This window comes from Oncorhynchus masou, chromosome 16, assembly GCF_036934945.1.
Source record: "Oncorhynchus masou masou isolate Uvic2021 chromosome 16, UVic_Omas_1.1, whole genome shotgun sequence".
In the NCBI taxonomy this organism is placed as follows: domain Eukaryota; kingdom Metazoa; phylum Chordata; class Actinopteri; order Salmoniformes; family Salmonidae; genus Oncorhynchus; species Oncorhynchus masou.
In genome coordinates this window covers 46,787,530-46,812,300 of record NC_088227.1, presented here as the reverse complement: position 1 = coordinate 46,812,300, position 24,771 = coordinate 46,787,530, and the positions used below count along the sequence as shown (strand labels likewise).

General features: G+C 47.1%; 1 protein-coding gene across 2 annotated transcripts in view; it reads left to right on the top strand.

Moving 5' to 3' along the window:
* Positions 1–24,771, top strand: part of gnpat2 (glyceronephosphate O-acyltransferase 2) — a 50,815-nt gene that overhangs the window by 18,334 nt on the left and 7,710 nt on the right. For both annotated transcript variants that reach the window (XM_064991788.1, XM_064991789.1), the window contains exons 3-14: positions 3,613–3,789; positions 8,530–8,659; positions 8,860–8,987; positions 10,493–10,568; positions 11,217–11,368; positions 17,385–17,515; positions 19,229–19,380; positions 19,486–19,587; positions 21,528–21,785; positions 23,373–23,452; positions 23,555–23,695; positions 23,877–23,976. In XM_064991788.1, coding sequence (XP_064847860.1) covers positions 3,613–3,789; positions 8,530–8,659; positions 8,860–8,987; positions 10,493–10,568; positions 11,217–11,368; positions 17,385–17,515; positions 19,229–19,380; positions 19,486–19,587; positions 21,528–21,785; positions 23,373–23,452; positions 23,555–23,695; positions 23,877–23,976 — 1,627 coding nt within the window. The remainder of the gene's footprint in view (positions 1–3,612; positions 3,790–8,529; positions 8,660–8,859; positions 8,988–10,492; positions 10,569–11,216; positions 11,369–17,384; positions 17,516–19,228; positions 19,381–19,485; positions 19,588–21,527; positions 21,786–23,372; positions 23,453–23,554; positions 23,696–23,876; positions 23,977–24,771) is intronic.

Below are 24,771 nucleotides of genomic sequence, written 5' to 3'. Positions count from 1 at the left end.
TTAACCTATCAGCTAGTCATATCAATATAGCCAATCAAATACACTTTATTTGTCACATGCGCTGAATACAACAACCGTGAAATTCTTCCTAACATGCCTTTAACCAACAGTGCAGTTCAAGAAGAAGAGGCTATATACAGGGGGTACCGGTACAGAGTCAATGTGGAGGCTATATACAGGGGGTACCAGTACAGAGTCAATGTGGAGGCTATATACAGGGGGTACCGGTACAGAGTCAATGTGGAGGCTATATACAGGGGGTACCGGTACAGAGTCAATGTGGAGGCTATATATAGGGGGTACCGGTACAGAGTCAATGTGGAGGCTATATACAGGGTATTACGGTACAGAGTCAATGTGGAGGCTATATACAGGGGGTACCGGTACAGAGTCAATGTGGAGACTATATACAGGGGGTACCGGTACAGAGTCAATGTGGAGGCTATATACAGGGTGTTACGGTACAGAGTCAATAATGAGGCTCTATACAGGGGGTACCGGTACAGAGTCAGTGTGGAGACTATATACAGGGGGTACCAGTACAGAGTCAATGTGGAGGCTATATACAGGGGGTACCGGTACAGAGTCAATGTGGAGGCTATATACAGGGGGTACCGGTACAGAGTCAATGTGGAGACTATATACAGGGGGTACCGGTACAGAGTCAATGTGGAGGCTATATACAGGGTGTTACGGTACAGAGTCAATAATGAGGCTCTATACAGGGGGTACCGGTACAGAGTCAATGTGGAGGCTATATACAGGGGGTACCGGTACAGAGTCAATGTGGAGGCTATATACAGGGGGTACCGGTACAGAGTCAATGTGGAGGCTATATACAGGTTATTACGGTACAGAATCAGTGTGGAGGCTATATACAGGGGGTACCGGTACAGAGTCAATGTGGAGGCTATATACAGGGTGTTACGGTACAGAGTCAATGTGGAGGCTATATACAGGGGGTACCGGTACAGAGTCAATGTGGAGGCTATATACAGGGGGTACCGGTACAGAGTCATTGTGGAGGGGTACAGACTCGTTGAGGTAATCTGCGAAGTGACTATGCACAGATAATAAACAAACCGCGAGTAGCAGCAGTGTACAAGAGTGGAGGGGGTCAATGTAAATTGTCCAGTGACGATTTTATGATTTGTTCAGTGGTCTTATGGGAGTAGAAGCTGTTAAGGAGCCTTTTGGTCCTATACTTGGCGTTCCGGTACCGCTTGCCGTGCGTTAGAAGAGAGAGAACAACAGTCTATAACTTGAGTGACTGGAGTCTCTGACAATTTTATGGGCATTCCTCTGACACCATCTATTATATAGTTCCTGGATGGCAGGAAGCTTGGCCCCAGTGATGTCCTGGGCCGTTCGCACTACCCTCTGGTCAGATGCAGAGCAGTTCTCTGTACCTCTGTAGTGTCTTGCGGTCGGAGGCCGAGCAGTTGCCATACCAGGCGGTGATGCAACCGGTCAGGATGCTCTCGATAGTGCAGCTGTAGAACCTTTTGAGGATCTGAGGACCCATGCCAAATCTTTTCAGTCTCCTGAGGGGGAATAGGTTTTGTCGTGCCCTCTTCACAACTGTCTTGGTGTGCTTGGACCATGTTAGTTTGTTGGTGATGTGGACACCAAGGAACTTGAAACCCTCGACCCGCTCCACCACAGCCCGTCGATGTTAATGGGGCCCTGTTCGGTCCGAGACTTTTCCTGTAGTCCACGATCAGCTCCTTTTGTCTTGCTCACATTGAGGGAGAGGTTGTCCTGACACCACACTGCCAGTTCTGACCTCCTCCCTATAGGCTGACTTGTCGGTGATCAGGTCTACCACTGTTGTGTCATCAGCAAACTTATGGTGTTGGAGTCGTGTTTGGCCACGCAGTTGTGGTTGAACAGGGAGTACAGTAGAGGACTGAGCACGCACGCCTGAGGGGCCCCAGTGTTGAGGATCAGCGTCGCAAGACGTGTTGTTGCCTTTTCTTACCACCTGGGGGCGACCCGTCAGGAAGTCCAGGATCCAGTTGCAGATTGAGGTGTTTAGTACCAGAGTCCTTAGCTTAGTGATGAGCTCCGTGGGCACTATGGTGTTGAACGCTGAGCTGTAGTTATTGAACAGCATTCTCACGGGTGTTCCTTTTGTCCAGGTGTGAAAGGGCAGTGTGGACTGCGATTGAGATTGCATCATCTGTGGATCTGTTGGGGCGGTATGCGAATTGGATTGGGTCTATGGTGTTCGGAAGGATGCTCTTGATGTGAGCCATGACCAGCCTTTCAAAGCACTTCATGGCTACCGACGTTAGTTCCATGGGGCGTTAATCGTTTTAGGCAGGTTACCTTCGCTTCCTTGGGCACAGGGACTATGGTGGTGTGCTTGAAACATATAGGTATTACAGACTTGGTCAGGGAGAGGTTGAAAATGTCAGTGAAGACACGTGACAGTTGGTCCGCGCATGTTTTGAGTACACGTCCTGGTAATCCGTCTGGCCCAGCGGCTTTGTGAATGTTGGCCTATTTAAAGGTTTTGTTCACATCGGCTACTGAGAGCGTTCTCACACAGTCATCCTGAACATATGGTGCTCTCGTGCATGCTTCAGTGTTGCTTACCTCGATGCGAGCATAAAAGGCATTTGGCTAGTCTGGTAGGTTTGCGTTAATGGGCAGCTCGCGTCTAGGTTTCCCTTTGTAGTCCGTTATAGTTTTCAAGCCCTGCCACTACTGACGAGCATCAGAGCCGGTGTAGTAGGATTCAATCTTAATCCTGTATTGCCATGTTGCTTGTTTGATGGTTTGCCTGAGGGCATAGTGGGAGTTTTGTATTAGTGTCCTGACTAGTCTCTCGCTCCTTGATCTCTAGCCTTTAGCTCAGTGCGGATGTTGCCTGTAATCCATGGCTTCTGGTTGGGATATGTACGCACAGTCACTGTGAGTTCGCCGTTATCGATGCACTTAGTGATGAAGCCGATGACTGAGGTTGTGTGTTCCTCGATGTCATTGGATGAATCCCGGAACATATTCCAGTCTGTGCTGCAAAACTGTAGCGTAGCATCCACGTCATCTGACCACTTCTGTATTTAGCGAGTCACGGGTACTTCCTGCTTTAGTACTTGCTTGTTACCTGTAATCAGGAGGATATAATTATGGTCAGATTATGGAGGGCTGGGGAGAGCTTTGTATGCATCTCTGTGTGTGAAGTTAAGGTGGTCTAGGATTTTTTTTCTCCCTGGTTGCACATTTAAGTTTGCACTCCTAGTGGAGTGCTGCTTCTGGGTGAGCATTTTCTTCTTTGCTTATGGCCTAATAGAGCTGGTTGAGTGCTGTCTTAGTACCAGTTTCGTTCTGTGGTGGTAAATAGACGGCTACAAATTATACAGATGAAAACTCTCTCGGTAGATAGTGTGGTCTACAGCCTATCATAAGGTACTCTACCTTATTCTAGGGACAATAAGGAGTCCTGCGTATTTCAGCAGTATTTACCACTAGCAATGTTTATTTTGTTTCTCATCTGGTTGGCGGGAGAGTAGAGCCTTGCAGTAGTCTAATCTTGACGCAACCAATGTAGTTGCAGGAACTCAACCTCTAACTCTCTGACCCTTGAACCCTGACCTCTCTGTGCAGGTGGCCATGGAGACTGGTGAGAGTGTGGATCTGGTGAGAGAGGAGGCGTCAGGGATACTGGATGAGATGTCTCAGAACCTCCAGCTGGGATTCATCAGACTGCTGGGGTTCACCCTCAGTAAAGTATTCAAGAGGCTCTTCAGCCACATCAACATCAATCAGGAAGGACTTAATAGGGTCAGAATACTACTATTATAATACAGAGAATACTACTACTACTACTAGAACACAACTACTATAATAAAGTAGTATACAGTTCACCTTCAGTAGTCTTCAAGAGGCTCTTCAGCCTCAACATCAACCGGGACTGACTCAACAGGCTCACAATACAACTATTATAATACTACTACTACTATAATACTACTAGTATAATACAAGTAGAATACTACCACTAGAATAATACTATTATAATTCAAATTGAATACTAGTAATAGAATACTGATATTATTATAATAATAATACTATTATAATACAAATGGAATGCTACTACTAAAATACTACTACTAGCGTACTACTATTATAATACAAGTAGAATACTACTACTATAATACAAATAGAATACTGCTATTATAATACTACTACCCAAATACTACTATTATAATACAAATAGGATACTACTACTAGAATACTGCTATTATAATACAAATAGAATACTACTATAATACAAATATAATACTACTACTAGAATACTGCTATTATAATACTACTACTGCTAGAATAGTACTACCATTATAATACAAATATAATACTACTACTACTATTATAATGCAAATAGAATACTACTGCTATACTGCTACTGTAATACTACTATAATAATACAAATAGAATACTACTACTATACTGCTACTGTAATACTACTATAATACAAATATAATACTACTATAATACAAATATAATACTACTACTAGAATACTGCTATTATAATACTACTACTGCTAGAATAGTACTACCATTATAATACAAATATACTACTACTACTACTACTACTACTACTACTACTACTACTACTATAATACAAGTAGAATAATACTTCTATACTGCTACTGTAATACTATTATTATAATACAAATAGAATAATACTACTGTACTGCTACTGTAATACTATTATAATACAAATAGAATACTACTACTGCTACTGTAATACTACTATTATAATACAAATAGAATAATACTACTATACTGCTACTGTACTACTACTATAATACAAATAGAATACTACTGCTGTACTGCTAATGTAATACTACTATTATTCTACAAATAGAATACTACTATAATAATACAAATGGAATACAACTACTATACTACTTCTAAAATATTATTATTATAATACAAATAGAATACTACTATAATACAAATATAATACTACTATTTTAATACAAATAGAATACTACTGCTATACTGCTACTGTAATACTATTATAATACAAAATAGAATACTACTATAATACTACTTCTAGAATATTACTATAATACAAATAGAATACTACTATAATACAAATATAATAGTACTATTATAATACAAATAGAATACTACTGCTATACTACTCTAATACTAGTATAATACAAATAGAATAATACTACTATACTGCTACTGTAATACTACTATTATAATACAAATAGAATACTACTACTATACTGCTACTGTAATACTACTACTGTACTACTATAATACAAATAGAATACTACTGCTATACTGCTAATGTAATACTACTATTATTCTACAAATAGAATACTACTATAATAATACAAATGGAATATGACTACTATACTACTTCTAAAATATTATTATTATAATACAAATAGAATACTACTATAATACAAATATAATACTACTATTATAATACAAATAGAATACTACTACTACACTGCTACTGTAATACTACTATTATAATACAAATAGAATACTACTGCTATACTGCTACTTTAATACAAATAGAATACTACTATAATACTACTTCTAGAATATTACTATAATACAAATAGAATACTACTATAATACAAATATAATACAAATAGAATACTACTACACTGCTACTGTAATACTATTATTATAATACAAATAGAATACTACTATAATACTAATAGAATACTACTGCTATACTGTAATACTATTATAATACAAATATAATAATACTAATATACTGCTACTATACTACAAATGGAATACTACTGCTATACTGCTACTGTAATACTACTATAATAATACAAATGGAATACTACTATACTACTTCTAGAATACTACTATTATAATACAAATAGAATACTACTGCAATACTACTATTATACTATAAATAGAATACTACTGCTATACTGCTACTGTAATACTACTATAATAATACAAATGGAATACTACTATACTACTACTAGAATATTACTATTATAATACAAATAGAATACTACTACTATACTGCTACTGTAATACTATTATAATACAAATTGAATACTGCTATAATACTAATAGAATACTACTGCTATACTGCTACTGTAATACTATTATAATACAAATATAATAATACTAATATACTGCTACTGCAATACTACTATTATACTAATAGAATACTACTGTAATACTACTATTATAATACAAATAGAATACTACTACTATACCGCTACTGTAATACTACTATTATAATACAAATAGAATACTACTACTGGAATACTACTGTAATACTACTATTATAATTCAAATAGAATACTACTACTATACCGCTACTGTAATACTACTATTATAATACAAATAGAATACTACTACTGGAATACTACTGTAATACATTGTTTTAACCAATAAGGCATGAGAACTCTGATTATCATGAATAACATTCTGTTCTTAGGCACGAAGTGAAGTGTGATTAATTCATTTCTACTTAGATGTACGTGTTGGGTACATGTTGTGTAATTTGTTAGATATTACTGCACTGTCGGAGCTAGAAACACAAGCATTTCTCCGCACCCGCAATAACATGTTGTGTAATTTGTTAGATATTACTGCACTGTCGGGGCTAGAAACACAAGCATTTCGCCGCACCCGCAATAACATGTTAATGTTAATTTTTGTATTGTTTAATCGTTTAAAAATATCCCAATTCAGATATGGTTCTGCCAGGGAACAAGGCAGTTCAGTCTACAGCAGTCCTACCTACCAGTCGTCACTAGTTGACATGGTCATAAAGGAATACTACTATTTCTACAACTTGTTTGTTTGAGAGCTCATGTACTTGCAGAGCCATCCTTGTACATGGTTTTCCCTGTACTGCCACTGTAGCTCGATTCCACCTGGCAGAGTTAGCATTTCATCAAATCAAATGTATTTATATAGCCCTTCGTACATCAGCTGATATCTCAAAGTGCTGTTCAGAAAACCAGCCTAAAACACCAAAACAGTAAGCAATGCAGGTGTTGATGCACGTTGGCTAGGAAAAACTCCCCTAGAAAGGCCAAAACCTAGGAAGAAACCTAGAGAGGAACCAGGCTGAGGGGTGGCCAGTCCTCTACTGGCTGTACCGAGTGGAGATTATAACAGGACATGGCCAAGATGTTCAAATGTTTATAAATGACCAGCAGGGTCAATTAATAGGTCTGGGACAGGTAGCACGTCCGTGAACAGGTCAGGATTCCATAGCCGCAGGCAGAACAGTTGAAACTGGAGCAGCAGCACGGCCAGGTGGACTGGGGACAGCAAGGAGTCATCATGTCAGGTAGTCCTGAGGCATGGTCCTAGGGCTCAGGTCCTCCGAGAGGGAGAAAGAGCATACTTAAATTCACACAGGACACCGAATAGGACAGGAGAGGTACTCCAGATATAACAAACTGACCCTAGCCCCCCGACACTTAAACTGCTGCAGCATAAATACTGGAGGCTGAGACAGGAGGGGTCAGGAGACACTGTGGCCCCATCCGATGACACCCCCGGACAGGGCCAAACAGGAAGGATATAACCCCACCCACTTTGCCAAAGCACAGCCCCCACACCACTAGCGGGATAACTTCAACCACCAACTTACCATCCTGAGACAAGGCTGAGTATAGCCCACAAAGATCTTTGCCACGGCACAACCCAAGGGGGGGCACCAACCCAGACAGGAAGATCACATCAGTGACTCAACCCACTCAAGTGACGCACCCCTTCCAGGGACGGCATGAGAGAGCCCCAGTAAGCCAGTGACTCAGCCCCTGTAATAGGGTTAGAGGCAGAGAATCCCAGTTGAAAGAGGGGAACCGGTCAGGCAGAGACAGCAAGGGTGGTTCGTTGCTCCAGAGCCTTTCTGTTCACCTTCCCACTCCTGGGCCAGACTACACTCAATCATATGACCCACTGAAGAGATGAGTCTTCAGTAAAGACTTAAAGGTTGAGACCGAGTCTGTGTCTCTCACATGGATGGGCAGACCATTCCATAAAAATGGAGCTCTATAGGAGAAAACCCTTGAGGAACACTGAAATGTACAGTTGATTTGTCAGAGGACAAACCATTCAGAGACAAACTGATATCTTTCTGACAGATAAGATCTAAACCAGGCCAGAACTTGTCCTTGTAGACCAATTTGGGTTTCCAATCTCTCTATCACCTTGTCATTTAACTTCTTTAAAGTTTTGCCATACAGGACTTTCCTGCTGTCTGTTCCCTGTCTCTCTCTGCCAACCGTTAAGGAGACATGCAGAACACTCGCTGTGGCAAATCATTGTAAAGATCTCCTCCTACCGTTCCAGCGTTGTTGTTTCTTTACCGGTAGTTCTGTGGTAACTGTGATTTTTCAGATACATAAATATACAAAAGACATTTTCGGTTAGTGATTTATTTATTTTTCTTAGGGATCGTTAACATTTCTCAATGTCATTTAAACATTCACCCGCCTAATTCGAACCCGTTATCTGTTGTTTTCTCAGTTTATTGGTTCATAGTGATGTTTGTCCCGCCCCCAGCTCCAACAGGCCATTCAGGAGTTTCCAGTGATCCTGATGCCCAATCACAGGAGTTATGTGGACTTCCTGGTTCTGTCCTACATCCTGTTCACCTATGACCTGCCCATCCCCGTTATAGCTGCTGGAATCCGCAAGTATCTATTGATTTATCCTGTTTCTGTGTTTCGGTCGACTTAAAAAAAAAAAAAAAACTGGAACAAACATAGAGCCACACCTCAGATAACAAATGTCTAACTTTACCTGTCGGCCTTTCTGTCTCCCCCTGCCTATGTCCGTCCGTCCGTCTGTCTCCCCCTGCCTATGTCCGTCCGTCTGTCTCCCCCTCTGTAGCTCTGATGGACATGAAGATGGTGGGAGAGATCCTGCGTCGTTCTGGAGCGTTCTTCATTAGGAGGGCCATCGGGTCCGACAAGCTGTACTGGGCTGTCCTATCTGAGTATGTCAAAACCATTGTCAGGGTACGTGTCCACACAAATATTTATATTAATACTGCCGTATGTACCAAACACCCAGTCTGTCATGGAAAGAGGTGTTCCTAATGTTTGTACACTGTGTATATATTATGTGTTAGTGCACTAAATAGCTATTTGGGATACACACTATTTTAGACCAGAGCCCTATGCATCCCTATTCCCTATATAGTAGGGAATAGGGTATGCAGACAGGGTATGCTCCTATAGTTGTAACTAGTGTCTTCTCTCTCCCTCCTCAGACAGGGTATGCTCCTGTAGAGTTGTAACTAGTGTCCTCTCTCTCCTCAGACAGGGTATGCTCCTGTAGAGTTGTAACTAGTGTCTTCTCTCTCTCTCCTCAGACAGGGTATGCTCCTGTAGAGTTGTAACTAGTGTCTTCTCTCTCCTCAGACAGGGTATGCTCCTGTAGAGTTGTAACTAGTGTCTTCTCTCTCTCTCTCCTCAGACAGGGTATGCTCCTGTAGAGTTGTAACTAGTGTCTTCTCTCTCCTCAGACAGGGTATGCTCCTGTAGAGTTGTAACTAGTGTCTTCTCTCTCCTCAGACAGGGTATGCTCCTGTAGAGTTGTAACTAGTGTCTTCTCTCTCCTCAGACAGGGTATGCTCCTGTAGAGTTGTAACTAGTGTCTTCTCTCTCCTCAGACAGGGTATGCTCCTGTAGAGTTGTAACTAGTGTCTTCTCTCTCCTCAGACAGGGTATGCTCCTGTAGAGTTGTAACTAGTGTTCTCTCTCTCTCCTCAGACAGGGTATGCTCCTGTAGAGTTGTAACTAGTGTCCTCTCTCTCCTCAGACAGGGTATGCTCCTGTAGAGTTGTAACTAGTGTCTTCTCTCTCTCCTCAGACAGGGTATGCTCCTGTAGAGTTGTAACTAGTGTCCTCTCTCTCCTCAGACAGGGTATGCTCCTATAGTTGTAACTAGTGTCTTCTCTCTCCTCAGACAGGGTATGCTCCTGTAGAGTTGTAACTAGTGTCCTCTCTCTCCTCAGACAGGGTATGCTCCTGTAGAGTTGTAACTAGTGTCTTCTCTCTCCTCAGACAGGGTATGCTCCTGTAGAGTTGTAACTAGTGTCTTCTCTCTCTCTCCTCAGACAGGGTATGCTCCTGTAGAGTTGTAACTAGTGTCCTCTCTCTCCTCAGACAGGGTATGCTCCTGTAGAGTTGTAACTAGTGTCTTCTCTCTCCTCAGACAGGGTATGCTCCTGTAGAGTTGTAACTAGTGTCTTCTCTCTCCTCAGACAGGGTATGCTCCTGTAGAGTTGTAACTAGTGTTCTCTCTCTCTCCTCAGACAGGGTATGCTCCTGTAGAGTTGTAACTAGTGTCCTCTCTCTCCTCAGACAGGGTATGCTCCTGTAGAGTTGTAACTAGTGTCTTCTCTCTCCTCAGACAGGGTATGCTCCTGTAGAGTTGTAACTAGTGTCTTCTCTCTCTCTCCTCAGACAGGGTATGCTCCTGTAGAGTTGTAACTAGTGTCTTCTCTCTCTCTCCTCAGACAGGGTATGCTCCTGTAGAGTTCTATGTGGAGGGTCTGAGGAGCAGGACTCTCAAGTCCCTCACACCCAAGTTAGGTGAATGGGGGGTGTGTGCTCGTCTGTCTGTCTGTGGCTATCAAACCTGTCCTGTTCCCCTGGCTGACTAAATAACCTGTCCTGTTACCTGTCTGGCTGGCTAATTAACCTGTCCTGTTACCTGTCTGGCTGGCTAATTAACCTGTCCTGTTACCTGTCTGTCTGGCTGGCTAATTAACCTGTCCTGTTACCTGTCTGTCTGGCTGGCTAATTAACCTGTCCTGTTACCTGTCTGGCTGGCTAATTAACCTGTCCTGTTACCTGTCTGGCTGGCTGGCTAATTAACCTGTCCTGTTACCTGTCTGGCTAATTAACCTGTCCTGTTACCTGTCTGGCTGGCTAATTAACCTGTCCTGTTACCTGTCTGGCTGGCTAATTAACATGCCCTGTTACCTGTCTGTCTGGCTGGCTAATTAACATGCCCTGTTACCTGTCTGTCTGTCTGGCTAATTAACATGTCCTGTTACCTGTCTGTCTGTCTGGCTGGCTAATTAACCTGTCCTGTTACCTGTCTGTCTCATTAACCTGTCCTGTTACCTGTCTGTCTCATTAACCTGTCCTGGTACCTGTCTGTCTGTCTCATTAACCTGTCCTGGTACCTGTCTGTCTGTCTCATTAACCTGTCCTGGTACCTGTCTGTCCCTGCAGGTATGATGCACATGGTCCTGGAGCCGTTCTTTAAAGGGGAGGTGTATGACATCACGCTGGTCCCCATCAGTATCAGCTATGACAGGGTCCTGGAGGAGTCTCTACTGGCACATGAACTACTGGGGGTCCCCAAGCCCAGAGAGACCACCATGGTATGACCCAACCACACCCCCGTGTTCACTAAGAGCGGTACGACCCAACCCCACACCCCCGTGTTCACTAAGAGCGGTACGGCCCAACCCCACACCCCCGTGTTCACTGAGAGAGGTACGACCCAATCACACCCCCGTGTTCACTGAGAGCGGTACGACCCAACCACACCCCCGTGTTCACTGAGAGCGGTACGACCCAACCACACACCCCCGTGTTCACTGAGAGAGGTACGACCCAACCCCACACCCCCGTGTTCACTGAGAGCGGTACGACCCAACCCCACACCCCCGTGTTCACTGAGAGAGGTACGACCCAACCCCACACCCCCGTGTTCACTGAGAGACGTACGACCCAACCCCACACCCCCGTGTTCACTGAGAGAGGTACGACCCAACCACACACCCCCGTGTTCACTGAGAGAGGTACGACCCAACCCTACACCCCCGTGTTCACTGAGAGCGGTACGACCCAACCCCACACCCCCGTGTTCACTGAGAGCGGTACGACCCAACCCCACACCCCCGTGTTCACTGAGAGGGGTACGACCCAACCCCACACCCCCGTGTTCACTGAGAGGTACGACCCAACCACACCCCGTGTTCACTGAGAGCGGTACGACCCAACCCCACACCCCCGTGTTCACTGAGAGCGGTTGACCCCCTCCCTAGTTCTATAGCTGACCCCCTCCCTAGTTCTGCAGCTGACCCCCTCCCTAGTTCTGCAGCTGACCCCCTCCCTAGTTCTGCAGCTGACCCCCTCCCTAGTTTTATAGCTGACCCCCTCCTAGTTCTGCAGCTGACCCCCTCCTAGTTCTATAGCTGACCCCCCTAGTTCTATAGCTGACCCCCCTTAGTTCTATAGCTGACCCCCCTAGTTCTGTAGCTGACCACCCCCTAGTTCTATAGCTGACCCCCTCCCTAGTTCTATAGCTGACCCCCCTAGTTCTATAGCTGACCCCCCTAGTTCTGCAGCTGACCCCCTCCCTAGTTTTATAGCTGACCCCCCTAGTTCTGCAGCTGACCCCCTCCCTAGTTCTATAGCTGACCCCCTCCCTAGTTCTGCAGCTGACCCCTCCCTAGTTCTGCAGCTGACCCCTCCCTAGTTCTGCAGCTGACCCCCTCCTAGTTCTGCAGCTGACCCCCTCCTAGTTCTATAGCTGACCCCCCTAGTTCTATAGCTGACCCCCCTTAGTTCTGTAGCTGACCCCCCTAGTTCTGTAGCTGACCCCCCTAGTTCTGTAGCTGACCACCCCTAGTTCTGTAGCTGACCACCCCCCAGTTCTGCAGCTGACCCCCTCCCTAGTTCTGCAGCTGACCCCTCCCTAGTTCTGCAGCTGACCCCTCCCCCTAGTTCTGCAGCTGACCCCCTCCCTAGTTCTGCAGCTGACCCCCTCCCTAGTTCTGCAGCTGACCCCCTCCCTAGTTCTACAGCTGACCCCCTCCCTAGTTCTGCAGCTGACCCCCTCCCTAGTTCTGCAGCTGACCCCCTCCCTAGTTCTGCAGCTGACCCCCTCCCTAGTTCTATAGCTGACCCCCTCCCTAGTTCTGCAGCTGACCTCCTCCCTAGTTCTGCAGCTGACCTCCTCCCTAGTTCTGCAGCTGACCCCCTCCCTAGTTCTATAGCTGACCCCCTCCCTAGTTCTATAGCTGACCCCCTCCCTAGTTCTATAGCTGACCCCTCCCTAGTTCTGCAGCTGACCCCCTCCCTAGTTCTATAGCTGACCCCCTAGTTCTATAGCTGACCCCCCCCCCCCAGTTCTATAGCTGACCCCCTCCCTAGTTCTATAGCTGACCCCTCCCTAGTTCTATAGCTGACCCCCCTAGTTCTACAGCTGACCCCCTCCCGAATTCTACAGCTGACCCCCTCCCTAGTTCTACAGCTGACCCCCTCCCTAGTTCTACAGCTGACCCCCTCCCTAGTTCTGCAGCTGACCCCCTCCCTAGTTCTGCAGCTGACCCCCTCCCTAGTTCTGCAGCTGACCCCCTCCCTAGTTCTGCAGCTGACCCCCTCCCTAGTTCTATAGCTGACCCCCCTAGTTCTATAGCTGACCCCCCTAGTTCTACAGCTGACCCCCTCCCGAATTCTACAGCTGACCCCCTCCCTAGTTCTACAGCTGACCCCCTCCCTAGTTCTACAGCTGACCCCTCCCTAGTTCTATAGCTGACCCCTCCCTAGTTCTGCAGCTGACCCCCTCCCTAGTTCTGCAGCTGACCCCTCCCTAGTTCTGCAGCTGACCCCCTCCCTAGTTCTATAGCTGACCCCCTCCCTAGTTCTATAGCTGACCCCTCCCTAGTTCTGCAGCTGACCTCCTCCCTAGTTCTGCAGCTGACCCCCTCCCTAGTTCTATAGCTGACCCCCCCCCCCTAGTTCTATAGCTGACCTCCTCCCTAGTTCTGCAGCTGACCTCCTCCCTAGTTCTGCAGCTGACCCCCTCCCTAGTTCTGCAGCTGACCTCCTCCCTAGTTCTGCAGCTGACCCCCTCCCTAGTTCTGCAGCTGACCCCCTCCCTAGTTCTGCAGCTGACCCCCTCCCTAGTTCTGCAGCTGACCCCCTCCCTAGTTCTACAGCTGACCCCCTCCCTAGTTCTATAGCTGACCTCCTCCCTAGTTCTGCAGCTGACCCGCTCCCTAGTTCTGCAGCTGACCCCCTCCCTAGTTCTGCAGCTGACCCCTCCCTAGTTCTGCAGCTGACCCCCTCCCTAGTTCTGCAGCTGACCCCTCCCTAGTTCTGCAGCTGACCCCCTCCCTAGTTCTGCAGCTGACCCCCTCCCTAGTTCTGCAGCTGACCCCCTCCCTAGTTCTGCAGCTGACCTCCTCCCTAGTTCTGCAGCTGACCTCCTCCCTAGTTCTGCAGCTGACCCCCTCCCTAGTTCTATAGCTGACCCCCCCCTAGTTCTACAGCTGACCCCCTCCCGAATTCTACAGCTGACCCCCTCCCTAGTTCTGCAGCTGACCCGCTCCCTAGTTCTGCAGCTGACCCGCTCCCTAGTTCTGCAGCTGACCCCCTCCCTAGTTCTGCAGCTGACCCCCTAGTTCTGCAGCTGACCCCCTAGTTCTGCAGCTGCCCCCCTAGTTCTACTGCCCTTCTCCTCCTTCCTTAGAGACAGGGAACAGTGTGAACTTCTCCCTTGTCTGACTCGGTAACTCTCCGTACACCACGTTCCTATCCACCCTCTATTGATCCCATCATATACATTCCTTATACACTTAATCATTCAGTTTTAGTATGGTAACATCAATAAGTGCTTTTCACGCTCGAATCCAACACTCCCTTCTTTTTGAATAGTAGCGCTAAACTGTTCGACATGATATAACCTATGAAATGACTCGTAAACAGAAAAGATAACATGATTTAATATTGTCAGTTGATTTAGTATGTTTACACCTTTGAGACTGACCCCTGACCTATGGTATAAAGGTCTCATCGCCCTGTTGGACAGCTGGGGCACACAACTTCCTCTTCCTCCTTCTGGTTCCTGAGAGAGTGATCGCGAAAGACTTGAAAAGAACAAGAAAACACAAAACAAGCCCCCCCCCTTCTGAGTCTAGGGAGTACAGTGAATCTCTGTGGCTAGGCAGGCGGTGTCATCGTCCCAGACGGAGTCCACAACCTTTAGGACTCTCACAGCTCCCGGTCGTCTTGTCAGTAGGGAGTACACGTCTTTGCACCTTGCCTCGGTCCATTGTTAATTACTCAGACTTCTATTTGAGGAAAAAGCTTCTCATTCCTACTCAGGTGAATATTATGATGCAAAACAGGGAATATATAATGGCATAAAACGGAGATAATATAATGACATTGAACAGTATAAATATAACAGAGATAATATAATGACATAAAACAGTATAAATGTAACCAAGATGATATAAAACAGTGAAGCTATAACAGAGATGATATAAATCAGTATAAATATAACAGATGCTATAAAGAGATAATATAATGACATAAAACGGTGATAATATAATGATGTGAAACTGTAACACAGATAATATAATGATATAAAACAGTGAAGCTATAACAGAGATAATATAATGACATAAAACAGAGATAATGTAATTGTATAAAACAGTGAAGCAATAACAGAGATAATATAATGATATAAAACAGTGAAGCTATAACAGAGATAATATAATGATATAAAACAGAGATAATATAATGATATTAAACAGTGAAGCTATAACAGAGATAATATAATGATATAAAACAGTGAAGCTATAACAGAGATAATATAATGATATAAAACAGAGATAATATAATGATATAAAACAGTGAAGCTATAACAGAGATAATATAATGATATAAAACAGAGATAATATAATGATATTAAACAGTGAAGCTATAACAGAGATAGTATAATGATATAAAACAGTGAAGCTATAACAGAGATAATATAATGATATAAAACAGAGATAATATAATGATATAAAACAGAGATAATATAATGATATAAAACAGAGATAATATAATGATATAAAACAGTGAAGCTATAACAGAGATAATATAATGATATAAAACAGAGATAATATAATGATATAAAACAGTGAAGCTATAACAGAGATAATATAATGATATTAAACAGTGAAGCTATAACAGAGATAATATAATGATATAAAACAGTGAAGCTATAACAGAGATAATATAATGATATAAAACAGAGATAATATAATGATATAAAACAGTGAAGCTATAACAGAGATAATATAATGATATAAAACAGAGATAATATAATGATATTAAACAGTGAAGCTATAACAGAGATAATATAATGATATAAAACAGTGAAGCTATAACAGAGATAATATAATGATATAAAACAGAGATAATATAATGATATAAAACAGTGAAGCTATAACAGAGATAATATAATGATATAAAACAGAGATAATATAATGATATTAAACAGTGAAGCTATAACACAGATAATATAATGATTTAAAACAGTGAAGCTATAACAGAGATAATATAATGATTTAAAACAGTGAAGCTATAACAGAGATAATATAATGATATAAAACAGAGATAATATAATGATATAAAACAGTGAAGCTATAACAGAGATAATATAATGATATAAAACAGTGAAGCTGTCGGACAGTGTTATTGGGCAATAGTTCACCATCTATAATATAAGGTCTGTCATATGCCTCCTATCTCACCCTTATGGGAACAGTCTGTCTCAGAGATACCCTTTTGTACTTTGCCTCTGGCCCCACATATATTTGCACATAGATCATTCCCTCTAACCCATAGCACCTGAATCACTGCTGCTAGGCCACTTTATATATTTAAATGTTTTATTTAACTACTTTTAAACATACTAAAATGTGCTCAAGTCAATAAGTCCGTTTCTAACACACCCAACCACACCCCTATATTCACTGAGAGTGGTACCACACAACCACACCCCTATATTCACTGAGAGTGGTACCACACAACCACACCCCTGTATTCACTGAGAGTGGTACCACACAACCACACCCCTGTATTCACTGAGAGTGGTACCACACAACCACACCCCTGTATTCACTGAGAGTGGTACCACACAACCACACCCCTGTATTCACGCGCTCTCTCCCTCTATCCCCCCCTCTCTCTCCCTCTATCCCCCCCTCTCTCTCCCTCTATCCCCCCCTCTCTCTCCCTCTATCCCCCCCTCTCTCTCCCTCTATCCCCCCTCTCTCTCCCTCTACCCCCCCCTCTCTCCCTCTACCCCCCCCTCTCTCCCCCTCTACCCCCCTCTCTCTCTCCCTCTATCCCCCCTCTCTCTACCCACCCCTCTCTCTCTCCCTCTACCCACCCCTCTCTCTCTCCCTCTACCCACCCCTCTCTCTCTCCCTTTACCCACCCCTCTCTCTCTCCCTCTACCCCCCCCCTCTCTCTCTCTCTACCGCCCCTCTCTCTCTCTCTCTACACCCCCTCTCTCTCTCTCTCTCTACCCCCCTCTCTCTCTCTACCCCCTCTCTCTCCCTCTACCCACCTCTCCCCTCTCTGTCCCTCTACCCCCCCCCCCCGTAGGGCCTACTAAAGGCTAGGAGGGTACTGGAGGAGGACTGTGGCAGTATGCATGTGTACTTCGGCATGCCTCTGTCAGTCAGACAGTTGACGAAGGGGAGGGTGGACCGCTGTGAATACAACCTCCTACCCAGGTACACAACCAGCGCTGTCTGTCGTCTGGTCTCATGTTGGTCTTCAGAACACAACCAGCTAACTCTTTCCTTCTGCTCATACAGTTGACGTCGGAGGTTAACATACACCTGAGCCAAATGCATTTAAACTCCGTTTTTCACAACTCCTGACATTTAATCCTAGTAGAAATTCCCTGTCTTAGGTCAGTTAGGATAACCACTTTATTTTAAGAATGTAAATAGTCAGAATAATAGTAGAGTGATTTATTTCAGCTTTTATTTATTTCATCACATTCCTAGTGGGTCAGAAGTTTACCTACACTCAATTAGTATTTGGTAGCATTTCCTTAAATGTTTCGCGTAGCCTTCCACAAGCTTCCCACATTAAGTCGGGTGAATTTTTGCCCATTCCTCCTGACAGAGCTGGTGTAACTGAGTCAGGTTTGTAGGCCTCTTTGCTCGCACACACTTTTTCAGTTCTGCCCACAAATTTTCTACAGGATTGAGGTCAGGGCTTTGTGATGGCCACTCCAATAGCTTGACTTTGTTGTCCTTAAGCCATTTTTCCACAACTTTGGAAGTATGCTTGGGGTCATTGTCCATTTGGAAGACCCATTTGCGACCAAGCTTTCACTTCCTGACTGATGTCTTGAGATGTTTCTTCAATATTGCTACATATTTTTCCTGCCTCATGATGCCATCTATTCTGTGAAGTGCACCAGTCCCTCCTGCAGTGAAGCACCCCCACAACATGATGCTGCCACCCCCATGCTTCATGGTTGGGATGGTGTTCTTTGCCTTGCAAGCCTCCACCTTTTTCTTCCAAAGATAACGATGGTCATTATGGCCAAACAGTTCTATTTTTGGTTCATCAGACCAGAGGATATTTCTCCAAAAAGTACGATCTTTGTCCCCATGTGCAGTTGCAAACCATAGCTTTTTCATGGCGGTTTTGGAGCAGTGGCTTCTTCCTTGTTGAGCGGCCTTTCAGGCTATGTTGATGTAGGACTCGTTTTACTGTGGATATAGGTACATTTGTACCTGTTTCCTCCAGCATCTTCACAAGGTCCTTTGCTGTTGTTCTGGGATTGATTTGCACTTTTCTCACCAAAGTAAATTCATCTCTAGGAGACAGAACGCGTCTCCTTCCTGAGCGGTATGACGGCTGCGTGGTCCCATGGTGTTTATACTTACGTACTGTTGTTTGTACAGATGAACGTGGTACCTTCAGGCATTTGGAAATTGCTCCCAATGGATGAACCAGACTTGTGGAGGTCTACAATATTTATTCTGAGGTCTTGACTGATTTCTTTTGATTTTCCCATGATGTCAAATAGAGGCACTGAGTTTGAAGGTAGGCCTTGAAATACATCCACAAATACACCTCCAATCGACTCAAATGATGTCAATTAGCCTATCAGAAGCTTCTAAAGCCAAGACATAATTTTCTGGAATTTTCCAAGCTGTTTTTAAAGGCACAGTCAACTTAGTGTGTAAACTTCTGACCCACTGGAATCGTGATACAGTGAAATAATCTGTCTGTAAACAATTTTTCGGAAAAATGTACTTGTGTCATGCACTAAGTAGATGTCCTAACCGACTTGCCAAAACTATAGTTTGTTAACAAGAAATGTGGTTTGAAAATGAGTTTTAATGACTCCAACCTAAGTACGTAAACTTGCGACTTCAACTGTATCTCTTGTAAACCTTTCTCGCCCCGCGTCTCTCCCTCAGAGACCTTCCCCAGAGGCCCAGTGTCGAGACCCAGGAGTGTGTGAGCTGGCTCGCCCAGCAGGTGATACGGGTCCAGGAACAGAACTCCATCCTCAGCCCCTGGTCTCTCATGGCCTGCCTGGTGCTCCAGGACCATCAGAACACAGACCCAGGTACACGGCTGAGTAGGAGGAGCAGGACCATCTGTATCCCAGCAGTCATTACTCTCGTTAACAAAAGATGATGTTTATTTTTATGTTTTATGCTTCACGGAGCAGGAGAGGAACAGGAGAAGGGTCTCTCCTGGGAGCTGCTCACCCAGAAGACACTGTGGCTCAAGGGACTGGCGATCGGCTTCGGAGCCCGCCTGGACTGGCCTGGTAGGTTGATTCTTCCACGGACAGACAGATGCTGATTTCTAGATGGTTTCTGCTACAATAGTAAACCTTAGGTCCTGCTGCTGTCTATGGTCAGATATGTCCCGTTCGGCAGGTGGAGGGGTTTGGGGTGAGCTGTTCCAACAGGCTGATCAGGCCATGTGGGTTCAGGGCTCTGTCTCGGTAATACAGGAACACATATCCTGCTGATCTAGGATCAGGGCCCCACCTGGTTCCAACAGTCTCAGTCATTATGATCTAACAGGCTAAACTGATCCGAGATCAGCAATCTGACAGGCGTTGTGTATTTTACTCTGATCCAGTCTAGATGGTACAGCCACACACAGACACACAGACACACAGACACACACAGACACACACAGACACACACAGACACACACAGACACACACACACACACACACACCGCCACACACACACACACAGACACCTCCCCACAGCCACACACAGACACCTCCCCACAGCCACACACAGACACCTCCCCACAGCCACACACAGCCACACACAGACACCTCCCCACAGCCACACAGACACACACAGACACCTCCCCACAGCCACACACAGACACACACAGACACCTCCCCACAGCCACACACAGACACACAGACACACACAGACACACACTAACACACACACCTCCCCACAGCCACACACACACACCTCCCCACAGCCACACACAGCCACACACAGACACCTCCCCACAGCCACACAGACACACACAGACACCTCCCCACAGCCACACACAGACACACACAGACACCTCCCCACAGCCACACACAGCCACACAGACACACACAGACACCTCCACACAGCCACACACAGACACACACACCTCCCCACAGCCACACACAGACACACACACCTCCCCACAGCCACACACACACACACACCTCCCCACAGCCACACACACACACACACACACCTCCCCACAGCCACACACACACACACACACACCTCCCCACAGCCACACACACACACACACACACACACACACACACACACACACACACACACACACACACACACACACACACAGCCACACACTAACACACACACACACACACAGCCACACACTAACACACACACACACACACAGCCACACACTAACACACACACACACACACAGCCACACACACACACCTCCCCACAGCCACACACACACACCTCCCCACAGCCACACACACACACCTCCCCACAGCCACACACTAACACACACACCTCCCCACAGCCACACACACACACCTCCCCACAGCCACACACACACACCTCCCCACAGCCACACACACACACACACACACACACACAGCCACAGACACACACAGACACCTCCCCACAGCCACACACAGCCACACACAGACACAGACACACACACACACACACACACACCTCCCCACAGCCACACACACACACACAGACACACAGCCACACACAGACACACACAGACACACACACACACACACCTCCCCACAGCCACACACACACACACACACCTCCCCACAGCCACACACACACACACACACACCTCCCCACAGCCACACACACACACACAGCCACACACAGACACCTCCCCACAGCCACACACACACACACACACACCTCCCCACAGCCACACACACACACACAGCCACACACAGACACCTCCCCACAGCCACACACACACACACACACCTCCCCACAGCCACACACACACACACAGCCACACACAGACACACACACACAGCCACACACAGACACCTCCCCACAGCCACACACACACACACACACACCTCCCCACAGCCACACACACACACACAGCCACACACACACACACAGACACACTAACACACACACCTCCCCACTGACACACACACACACACAGCCACACACACACACACACTTGTAGTTGTCCTCAGCGCAGTGTGCCGTGTTTCTCTGTCCTCTCCAGAACAGCCAGCTGAAAACCAGGTAATGGCGTCCAGCATGGCTTTGCACCGCTCTGTGATTCGCCGTCACCAAGGCCGTGTCACACTGCTGGAGGAGGAAGGGCCTGCGGGGGCTGGGCCTTTCACAACAGAGGAGGGTGTGGTCAGGCGGGCGCGGGCGGTGCTTATGGTTGCGGCCTATAGGAACCAGGCGCTGCATGTGTTCATACGTCCAGCCATGTTGGCTCTGGCCATACACAGGACACGCAGCTCACAGAGAGGTGAGTTACACACGCAGCTCACAGAGAGGTGAGTTACACACGCAGCTCACAGAGAGGTGAGTTACACATGCAGCTCACAGAGAGGTGAGTTACACACGCAGCTCACAGAGAGGTGAGTTACACACGCAGCTCACAGAGAGGTGAGTTACACACGCAGCTCACAGAGAGGTGAGTTACACACGCAGCTCACAGAGAGGTGAGTTACACACGCAGCTCACAGAGAGGTGAGTTACACACGCAGCTCACAGAGAGGTGAGTTACACACGCAGCTCACAGAGAGGTGAGTTACACACGCAGCTCACAGAGAGGTGAGTTACACACGCAGCTCACAGAGAGGTGAGTTACACACGCAGCTCACAGAGAGGTGAGTTACACACGCAGCTCACAGAGAGGTGAGTTGCACACGACACGCAGCTCACAGAGAGGTGAGTTGCACACCACACGCAGCTCACAGAGAGGTGAGTTAGACCCGCAGCTCACAGAGAGGTGAGTTAGACCCGCGCAGCTCACAGAGAGGTGAGTTAGACGCGCGCAGCTCACAGAGAGGTGAGTTAGACGCGCGCAGCTCACAGAGAGGTGAGTTAGACGCGCAGCTCACAGAGAGGCGAGTTAGACGCGCAGCTCACAGAGAGGCGAGTTAGACGCGCGCAGCTCACAGAGAGGCGAGTTAGACGCGCGCAGCTCACAGAGAGGCGAGTTAGACGCGCGCAGCTCACAGAGAGGCGAGTTAGACGCGCGCAGCTCACAGAGAGGCGAGTTAGACGCGCGCAGCTCACAGAGAGGCGAGTTAGACGCGCGCAGCTCACAGAGAGGCGAGTTAGACGCGCGCAGCTCACAGAGAGGCGAGTTAGACGCGCGCAGCTCACAGAGAGGCGAGTTAGACGCGCGCAGCTCACAGAGAGGCGAGTTAGACGCGCGCAGCTCACAGAGAGGCGAGTTAGACGCGCGCAGCTCACAGAGAGGCGAGTTAGACGCGCGCAGCTCACAGAGAGGCGAGTTAGACGCGCGCAGCTCACAGAGAGGCGAGTTAGACGCGCGCAGCTCACAGAGAGGCGAGTTAGACGCGCGCAGCTCACAGAGAGGCGAGTTAGACGCGCAGCTCACAGAGAGGCGAGTTAGACGCGCGCAGCTCACAGAGAGGCGAGTTAGACGCGCGCAGCTCACAGAGAGGCGAGTTAGACGCGCGCAGCTCAGAGAGGCGAGTTAGACGCGCGCAGCTCACAGAGAGGCGAGTTAGACGCGCGCAGCTCACAGAGAGGCGAGTTAGACGCGCGCAGCTCACAGAGAGGCGAGTTAGACGCGCGCAGCTCACAGAGAGGCGAGTTAGACGCGCGCAGCTCACAGAGAGGCGAGTTAGACGCGCGCAGCTCACAGAGAGGCGAGTTAGACGCGCGCAGCTCACAGAGAGGCGAGTTAGACGCGCGCAGCTCACAGAGAGGCGAGTTAGACGCGCGCAGCTCACAGAGAGGCGAGTTAGACGCGCGCAGCTCACAGAGAGGCGAGTTAGACGCGCTCCTTGTCTCCATGTCTCTCCATCTGTAGCTGGTTCCTGTCTCCATGTCTCACCATGTCTCTCTGTGTCTCCAGAGGACATCTATAGCTACTTCAGGTTCCTCCTGGACCTCTTCTCCAACGACTTCATCTTCATCACTGGCAGATACTCACAGGTAGGTCTTCACCCGTTACAGAGAATTGTGATACATTGTGGGTAAATTGTGACTGATCTGTGTCTGTCTGCCCGCCCCTGTGCCTGCATGTGTGTCCTGAAGGACTTTGAGGAGGCATGTTCGTTACTCAGGAAATGTGGAGCAGTCCAGACCAGTCAACAGGAAGTGACATCACCAGAGGAGGGTCAGAGGACTACCTCCTTCCTGCGAGCCCTGCTACAGCCCTTCATAGACGCCTACCAGGTATGCGGAGGACTTAACGTGTGTTTCAAATAGCACCCGATTACAGACAGACAGACATCTAGTGCACTGTGAAGGGAGTATGGTACCACTTACAAATGCACTAGACACTGATCTCAGGTCTAATCTTAACCCCTATCCCAAGTCCGTTTCAAATACCCTCCACTAAAGTGTGTGTGTTCAGGTGGTGTTCAGTCACCTGTGTTTGGAGGATGTTGAGGTGTTCACAGAGAGACAGATGGTTCCTGCCGTCCGCAGGCTGGCCACCAAGCTCCTCCTATCAGGTAACTGACACACCTGTCCTCTCTCTCTCTCCTGACACACGCCTGTCCTCTCTCTCTCTCCCCTGACACACGCCTGTCCTCTCTCTCTCTCTCCCCTGACACACGCCTGTCCTCTCTCTCTCTCTCCTGACACACGCCTGTCCTCTCCCTCTCTCTCTCTCCCCTGACACACACCTGTCCTCTCTCTCTCTCCCTCTCTCTCTCCCCTGACACACGCCTGTCCTCTCTCTCTCTCCTGACACACGCCTGTCCTCTCTCTCCCCTGACACACGCCTGTCCTCTCTCTCTCCCCTGACACACGCCTGTCCTCTCTCTCTCCCCTGACACACGCCTGTCCTCTCTCTCTCTCCCCTGACACACGCCTGTCCTCTCTCTCTCTCCCCTGACACATGCCTGTCCTCTTTCTCTCTCTCCCCTGACACACGCCTGTCCTCTCTCTCCCCTGACACACGCCTGTCCTCTCTCTCTCTCTCTCTCCCCTGACACACGCCTGTCCTCTCTCTCTCTCTCTCCCCTGACACACGCCTGTCCTCTCTCTCTCTCTCCCCTGACACACGCCTGTCCTCTCTCTCTCTCTCCCCTGACACACGCCTGTCCTCTCTCTCTCTCCCCCTGACACACGCCTGTCCTCTCTCTCTCTCTCTCTCCCTCTCTCTCTCCCCTGACACACGCCTGTCCTCTCTCTCTCTCCCCTGACACACGCCTGTCCTCCCTCTCTCTCTCCCCTGACACACGCCTGTCCTCTCTTTCTCCCCTGACACACGCCTGTCCTCTCTCTCTCTCTCCCCCTGACAC